Source organism: Megalopta genalis, chromosome 7 (assembly GCF_051020955.1).
Source record: "Megalopta genalis isolate 19385.01 chromosome 7, iyMegGena1_principal, whole genome shotgun sequence".
Lineage (NCBI taxonomy): Eukaryota > Metazoa > Arthropoda > Insecta > Hymenoptera > Halictidae > Megalopta > Megalopta genalis.
In genome coordinates this window covers 15,809,508-15,817,664 of record NC_135019.1, presented here as the reverse complement: position 1 = coordinate 15,817,664, position 8,157 = coordinate 15,809,508, and the positions used below count along the sequence as shown (strand labels likewise).

At 34.2% G+C, this 8,157-nt stretch overlaps 2 protein-coding genes across 4 annotated transcripts; one reads left to right on the top strand and one right to left on the bottom strand.

Moving 5' to 3' along the window:
• The first annotated feature begins 992 nt into the window (after positions 1 to 992).
• Positions 993 to 4,088, top strand: LOC117221679 (protein VAC14 homolog). 3 transcript variants are annotated; one of them, XM_076523739.1, is made up of 7 exons: positions 993 to 1,107; positions 1,205 to 1,353; positions 1,443 to 1,824; positions 1,881 to 3,098; positions 3,159 to 3,277; positions 3,372 to 3,451; positions 3,542 to 4,088. In XM_076523739.1, the coding sequence occupies exons 2-7, from the start codon at positions 1,250 to 1,252 to the stop codon at positions 3,844 to 3,846; spliced, it is 2,208 nt and encodes a 735-aa protein (XP_076379854.1). In that variant the 5' UTR covers positions 993 to 1,107; positions 1,205 to 1,249; the 3' UTR covers positions 3,847 to 4,088. The 3 variants fall into 3 exon arrangements, with proteins under 3 accessions (XP_076379854.1, XP_033328724.1, XP_033328726.1); XM_033472835.2 differs by lacking the exon at positions 993 to 1,107 and having other exon boundaries at positions 1,133 to 1,353; positions 1,881 to 2,454; positions 2,527 to 3,098; XM_033472833.2 differs by lacking the exon at positions 993 to 1,107 and having other exon boundaries at positions 1,132 to 1,353.
• Positions 4,089 to 4,497: 409 nt separating this feature from the next.
• Positions 4,498 to 8,011, bottom strand: IKKepsilon (I-kappaB kinase epsilon). Its single transcript, XM_033472832.2, has 4 exons — positions 6,963 to 8,011; positions 5,555 to 6,728; positions 5,291 to 5,492; positions 4,498 to 5,192 (listed from the first exon to the last, which is right to left on the bottom strand). Exons 1-4 carry the CDS (start codon positions 7,384 to 7,386, stop codon positions 4,776 to 4,778), a joined length of 2,217 nt encoding a protein of 738 aa, XP_033328723.1. The 5' UTR covers positions 7,387 to 8,011; the 3' UTR covers positions 4,498 to 4,775.
• Between the last annotated feature and the right edge of the window lie 146 nt (positions 8,012 to 8,157).

Below are 8,157 nucleotides of genomic sequence, written 5' to 3'. Positions count from 1 at the left end.
GAAACGGTAAGTGAAACCATTTGATACTGTAATAAACATTCGTGCCGTAGTAACAATAAATTTACTCGATATCACAAATTCAATCTGTATTTTTTCATTAATATTAAATCTACGGTACGCTAAAAATGGCTGACATGCGTTGCTTCATAAGAATGTGAAAAGACTGAGCTTATTCAGACTTTCGTCATTTTCATTATAATGGATTAACAAATTTATCGAATCATTTCCTATACAGTAAATTCTCTCTAATTGACCCTCAGCTTGTAAACAAAAATAGGGGGGGGGGGGAAGACACGATTATTCGAGCCTCGTGGCTCGTTTTTATAGTCGCCGATTATCACAACTATAAAAACGAGTCGCATGGCTCGAATAATCGTATCTTCTCTTCGTAAATCGTTTATTTTTGTTTACAAGCTGAGGGTCAATTTTACTGTACTCTCTACTTGTTTAGTACTGCAATGACATTTAACGTATTTTACATGAATAATTAATTTTCGAATTCTACAGATATTATTTGTGTATTATTGTAATTTGAGAATCTAAACTGAAGTCTTAGCTACATTCCTATTTCAATTTCGTATAATTACTTCGTTTTAATTACTTAGATATTAACGATTTTTGGAGTGTTTCAACGTTGACCATGTCATGTCATATCATCATGTATCTGCCTTTGTCATGCAATGCTACCCTCCTTGTCTTATACATTTCACGTATTAGAGAATACTAGAACTCGAACCTATGCTAAACTGTAATAGAAATGTGAAAAATTGAAAATTGAATCCGTAAAATTTCAAAATTAATTATTTATGTAGAATACGTTAAATTTTTAGGAAAATTTTCGACCATAAATAAGATGTAGGTTAGTAACCCTCTAATAATTAGTATCTTCTGCGACTTGATAGGTTGTCGAGAAGCTCTACGAGTGTCTTTCTCTCTCTGCAAAAATTGCGCGCGCGCGCGCGTATATCTGCCTTATCGAATACCTCTTTGCTCATTATATTTCACGCGTACGTAACAGAGAATTCGAAGTGTACGCCAAAAGTTGCGAAGGTAGAGAGAATTAGTTCACGAAGTCGCCACCGTAGATGACGTCATCCCTGTGATTGAGTATGTAACTACGCATGCGCTAAAAGTCACTGATAAGAACAGGTGATTTGAAATCATTCGAGATTGATAAATCAGCTGTCATTTTTCCCATCTTTAGCATATTGGTGCATTATTTTTAAAACTCGAGTCGCAATATTAAAAAATGATGTCGGAAAGGGATTATGCACCTCTCAGCGCAGCTTGTGTACGTTCTCTAAATGACAAGCTTTACGAGAAACGAAAAGCAGCTGCTTTGGAAATAGAAAAGTGAGGTTATGAATGTTGTTTACTGATATTCTTGTCCCACATTATTGCTCACACCATTTTAGTATTATTTTATCTATATCTCATTTTAGGATGGTCAAAGAATTTGCTGCTCATAATAATACCGTTCAGATTAAACGACTTTTAAAAGTATTAGGTCAGGATTTAGCCACTTCACAAAACCCACATACACGTAAAGGTGGTTTGATAGGCTTGGCAGCAATAGCAGTAGGTCTGGGGAAAGACACTGGCCAATACATAGAAGATTTAATTCATCCTATTTTGGCTTGTTTTTGTGACTCTGACTTGAATGTAAGATATTATGCTTGCGAAAGTTTATACAATGTGGTAAAAGTAGCTAGAGGCGCTGTATTACCACAATTTACAGATATTTTTGCAGCACTTAGTAAACTAGCATGTGATTCGGAACAACATGTAAAAAATGCTACTGAATTACTCGATAGACTGATGAAGGTAATTATAATTTGTAGATCCTATGAAAACTATATTTCTATAAGCTGTAATTTCAGGACATTGTCACAGAAAGTGGTTTGTTCGACCTAGTTGGATTTATGCCACTATTAAGAGAACGTATTTGTACCAAAAACCCATTTGGTAGACAGTTTGTGATAGCATGGGTGTCTGTTTTGGATGCTGTACCTAACATGGATTTTATTATATTTTTACCCGAGATTCTCGATGGTCTATTTAAGATACTAGAGGATCCAACACCAGAGATTAAGAAAGTTACAGATACAGTCCTCGGTGAATTTTTACGCAGTATAAAAACTAATCCAAGTAGGGTGGATTTCCCTGGAATGATAAATATATTAATTACGCACGCGCAAAGCACAGATGAATTACTACAATTAACGGCGATCACGTGGATCAAAGAATTTGTACACTTATCCGGACCTCTTATGCTTCCTTATATGTCTGGTATACTTATAGCTGTTCTACCTTGTTTAGCGTACGACGGCGATACTAGAAAATGTATTAAACAAACTGCTACTCAAGTGAACGCAAATTTGATGAAGTTGATAACTATGAAGAATGTACAAGTTTTAAATAATGCATCAGAAAGCGGTGGGCAACCCGTACAAGGTAAATTGCATTTTCTAAGGTATTTCATATACATTACAACTTACTTATTTTATAACTTATCTCCTTTCTTAGATGCCAGTCAAAATGATTCTTTAGCAGAAACTTTAGACTTACCTAGCGTTGTTGAAGTGCTAACGAAACATTTAATGTATATATCAGTTCAGACAAAAGTAGCTGTTTTAAAATGGATACATCATTTGTTTATACACATTCCGCACAAAATGTTTTATCATATCGATAATTTATTCCCAATTTTAATGAAGTCTTTGAGCGATAATTCTGATGAAGTAGTCCAACAAACGCTGGTAGTAATGGCTGAAATAATCAGTTCGAAGTCTCCTGAAGCAGCTACTATGGATTCAAATGCAGAAATGCAAAACAGATACTTCACCAAATTTATAGTAAATTTATTAAGACTTTTTTCAACCGACAGGAATTTGTTGGTAGAGAGAGGAGCATTTATCATAAGAGAATTGTGCGTATTATTGAGTGCTGAAGATATTTATAAAACATTGGCAAAAATATTACTGGATGAACAAAACTTGAGTTTCGCTTGCACAATGATACAAACTTTAAATGTTATATTATTGACGAGTTCGGAACTATTCGACTTACGAAATAAACTTAAAGACTTAGATTCTATTGTAAGTTCTTTTTTCTTTCTTATAATTTGACTGTCTTTTATATCTCGTGCATAATTGCAGGAAAGCTGTGAGTTATTCAAATGTTTATACGTCTCCTGGTGCCATAATCCTGTTGCAACCGTTGCTTTATGTCTTTTGTCGCAGCATTATGGACATGCGTGCAATATTATAAGATCATTGTATCCTTTATTATTGTATTTAATTCACTGCTTAACACATTCGACGAAATAGTTTACTATATCTGTAATTATACTTAACTAAAACCGAATATAGTGAAAATATAGAAGTTACTGTCGAATTCCTCATAGAAATTGATAAATTAGTACAGCTGATCGAATCTCCAATATTTACATGTAAGTATTGAACACTAACCGAAATTTGCACACGTAAGTTTTAAACTTTTTAACTGAAATTTATATCTATAAAAAATCAATTTATTTCAGATTTAAGATTGCAACTTCTTGAAAGAGAAAAGAACGACGCACTGGTGTATGCACTTTATGGTCTCCTCATGATTCTTCCACAAAGCGAGGCATATGCAACACTGCAGAAGCGTTTAGCAGCAATTCCACCAAAGACGAATGTTATACCTGCAACTCCGCCAAGTTCAAAACCCTCAGAAACAATGTTCGATTTTCCTGAATTGTTAAAACACTTCCACATCGTTCAAGAACGACATAAAGAACAAAAACGTAAACAACGGTTAACGAATTTGATAGAAAAAAATACAAATCATAATGATATGTAAATATGAAATATTTTTCTATTGTATTCGTGATCGAAATGCATAATTATAAATGTTCATGAAAAAAATCTGGTCATTTAGTTACACAAATACTGTCATAAAATGAAAATATACAAACTACTCGCTTTCATGATGTTTCACTAACGACAAAAGTTATGAAAAATTGTATAAAGGAAGTATTACTGTAACATTTATATAAACATAAACTTTTAATTGTTATAAATAATAATTTTTATGTAGATAAACTGGTATATGTATATATCTATTTTTTTTACTGTACATACATAATAATGTATTAATGTACAATGGTATATCTGCTGTCTTTTGTATTCGAAGTACAAAAGTTTAATAGGCACAGTCGATATGGATGAAAATGGTCCGTTTTATAATTCACAATTATTAATGTTGTGTATATATATTACAAACGTGGAAAAATTAGGTTTACTATTCGGCTTCTCCCGGAATTTCGATTCTAATCTTATTTAATTCATAACTCGAGGAGAAAAGGATTTAATGAGCTGAAAATAGTCACTTTCATCTGGATTAACCAGGCATAATGAGCAAATATTTTAATCCAATGTGACATAATGAGCATTTTATAATTCCATAATTTAACGTTCAAAAGTTTTTAGGCGATAGATAAACACACAAGCATATGAACATTCTGGTATATTAGATATAATCTGTCGTCATTTTATACATATTTACACAAAATATAGCAATTTCCACTTACATTCCTTGCCTGATAAAGGAAAATAATTTATAGTTCTTACACTGTACATTCTGCCTTAATGTGTGCTCGTCTATTTAGATACTGTACACTGTTTATTTTGTATTACTATGAATTCTTGAACTTTACTGTACACATCAGTCTTCTTAAAAAAAAATTAAAGGAAATGCTAGAAGTTAAAGTAGAAATTGTTAAATGATATCTATTCCGAATCTTCTTCTAGGTCTTCTTCAGGTGTCGATAAAGAATTAAGCTGATCAATAAGTAATTCGTTTGTGTACAGAAGCATTGTAATGTGTTCTTGCGCAACACATAATTTTTTACACACTGATGTAATTTCTTGGTCAGATTGGATGGTTTTTTCCATCGTTCTCAATTTTCTTGGATCTATCAGGTGTAAAATATTTTCATACGGTTCTTTACTTTCTTGCGATAAACGATACGAATATGCTTGTAATACATGCTCGTAATTATCTACGTCCTTGTCTAATATTTGAGTCTGTAGGAAAACGGTTTGTGCAATTTTGTACCAGTCAGCAACATATTCAGATCTGTTTACCATCGACGGTATACAAAATGTTTCAAGAAGATTCTTTATTCTTTGTCCTGTTTCTGTCACCTAAAGAAAGAAATTCCAGAATTAAATAATAAATTCTATTTTATAATTCCGCTTCCTCTTGCATTTATTTTACAACGTAAGAGTTTCGTTTAAAATACCTTTATTCGTTCCAATACATGAAATTGCTCATCATTGTACGTGAGACTACGGGTAGCTCTATCTCTTAATAAATGTTGCCAGCCATCTCGTAAACGATCCACTAGAGTTGCTGCTTTTTGACTTGCTTTACTGGCCCATGGACACCATAACCCGCGAGTGTTAGTGTCCCATCCAGCACGTAAACTGCCATCTTTTACATACCTGTATGTGAAAAAATATACTTCATTTGGATATAAGGAATGGTAAATTTATAAATTTATCACCTCTGATGAAGTTGCGCTACCGCAGGAGCCAATTCGGTCAGAAGCTCCTTACTCTTTAAATCTAGCTCCTTTTTCCAATTTTTTGCTTCCAAATTGTTCTTAATTCCGAACTTCTTGTGAATTTGTCGCACAAGATTTTCATATCTTTCTACTGCTATCGTCGTGTCTTCTACAGCTTTAGTAAAATCTTTGAAATGTTGACATTTTTCTAACAATCTTGTAATTTCTCTCAAAACAAGATCACAGAATGCCTTTATTGCATTCTGTGACAACTTGCTGCATAAAACCAATTTATCGATTCTTCTCTTGCATACATATCCAATTGAACAAGCTACTTTTGCTTGACTAGCGTCATTTTCTACAGATACCAAATTTGCGAATACTGGAAATTTGGGCAACTCTGGGTCCACCGGTAGAGTGACGTTATTATTTTCTTTGGAGAATAACATCAATGGTTTATCCTCGGATGTATCTGGATACCCTTTTCCAGGTGTGGATTCTTCGATGATGCTTGTTAAAAATGCGTCTCCATACAGAAGAATTTGAACATGCGGCAGTATGTCGGTTTGTTCTTGAATGTGTAACTGTAGCGCTGTTAGTTTTTCTTCAGAATGCAGGAAAACTTTGATCAAGCTGCCTTTGTGAACGTTAAATACGTACACACGTTTTCTGGAGAGAGTTTCGGTAACTTCCGTGAAAAATCGATCGAAACTCCATATTTTTTGTGGATCAACCTCTAGTAATCCGGCTAATAAAGGAGTCACAATCTTTTTTAACTCGGCACTTAATTGACAATTTTGTGGCAATTCTCTGCTCCATTCGATCGGCCCATTTTCTGACGTTTGCACACCCGATATAACTCCAGTGGCTTTTTCTGTGGTAATATAAAACATTGTCTCCTTATTCCTACGTCCACCAAATGGTCTAAAGGGTAAATGTCCTGTAGCTACATGATATAACGTTACACCTATCGACCATAGATCTACCGTTGCTCCAAATGTCTTTCCTACAGTTTTGCGTAGGATAGCCCGTTCATATATATCTGGATGCAAGTATTCCTCAGTGCCATACAAAGATACAAACTGCTGGTCTTCTTGCAACTCTCTGGCAGCACCGAAATCAGTGAGCTTATAAATAGTGCTACCATCGTCAGCAATAAATTTCATTATATTACCTATCAGAAATTTCATGATAAAATTATTATACGAAGCAAACAATGCTTAAGTATTATAATCTCAATTATTCAAGATCCTAAAAAGAGGCTTTGATACTTAAAGGGGTTACAGCATTTTCTATTCATTTTTGTAAATTGATTTTATACCGAATTGTTTTTATTCCTCTCTGCTATTGCTATAAATCCTTTAAGTAATTGACCTGTCTTCAACTGTTTACATTATGACTTGTATACCTGGTTTTAAGTCTCTGTGTACTAAATTATTATCACGCAAATGCTTCATTCCAGCCGTTACATGTTCTAGGACCAACAAGAATTCATCTTCTGCGAGTCCAAATGTATTCTCAGGATCATCGAGAATACTAAAAAGACTGCCTCCAGTACAGAGTTCCATAACAATCACAGTCCCACGACCATCTTGCTCTTCTTCAATAGCCAATAACTGAACAATATTTTCATGATTGACCCTCTTAAGGACCTCGAATTCTCGCATTTGCACGTCATGAGGACGCATATGACTCAACTGATTAAACGTTTTAACCGCGACAGGTTCCCCATTGTTTTTATTAACACCTTGGAAAACTGTGCCGGTCGCACCTTTTCCAAGGACACTAGTCGTACACCAGACAAAATGCGCGGAGCCACGTAGGAAAGACATTGTCTAAAATCTGACAGACCATCCAACGTTCGTATTGTTTGGGTATTTAACAAGTAGTCTAACCTCTTTCTTGTCAGATGAATTTTGAAGATTTTGCATCCATGAAACTTTAATCGTATCATTCGTTTAAGAACTAATAACGAAAGGTGATTAATTAATACGCCCTCGATGTTATTGACGTGTAATGAATATTGTTCAGAACACGCGTAGACTTTCGAATGAATCGAAATCAAAGCACATAATCCATTTTCGTCAGCAACGTACCGTTGCCTTCAAGGTCCCGTCCATTCAAATAATTTCAAAATATTGATTTTAGATTTTGATTTCTCGAATGTAAATGTAAAAACAAAATGTTGAACAACACAGATTAGAACAATAAGAAAATCGATTAATACAAAAATCGAACGATAAGAAAATCTTCGATAAATTTAAACGGGTTACTGTAACGATTACCATTTATGTACATACATGTAACATCAATTTTCTTAGAAATAAACCATGAAATTCTAAAATATATTATATAAACATGTGAAATAAGTAAAACCGCTGTTTCCGAGGGTGTCGCAATCGAGAGTGCACGCTAATTAAAAAATGTCTCGAATTACAACAGTATTGTTGGTGCAATAGCTGTAATCTGTGTAATACATGCGTAGGAGATGAAACGAAGATGAAAAATCGCGATGCGTGCGTTGGCCACATTTTAATCGGTATCGGTCGAACGCCGCAACCCTTCTCCTTATTCAGAGGATTAATAAGAGGGACCGAATGAAT

Coding starts and splice junctions, on each gene's coding strand:
- LOC117221679 (XM_076523739.1), top strand. CDS start 1,250: ATGATGTCGGAAAGGGATTATGCACCTCTCAGCGCAGCTTGTGTACGT. Junction 3,099..3,158: donor TTAAAGACTTAGATTCTATT/GTAAGTTCTTTT, acceptor GCATAATTGCAG/GAAAGCTGTGAGTTATTCAA. Junction 3,278..3,371: donor TGCAATATTATAAGATCATT/GTATCCTTTATT, acceptor AACCGAATATAG/TGAAAATATAGAAGTTACTG.
- IKKepsilon (XM_033472832.2), bottom strand. CDS start 7,386: ATGTCTTTCCTACGTGGCTCCGCGCATTTTGTCTGGTGTACGACTAGT. Junction 6,729..6,962: donor ACACAGAGACTTAAAACCAG/GTATACAAGTCA, acceptor AATTTCTGATAG/GTAATATAATGAAATTTATT. Junction 5,493..5,554: donor GTAGCGCAACTTCATCAGAG/GTGATAAATTTA, acceptor TTTCACATACAG/GTATGTAAAAGATGGCAGTT.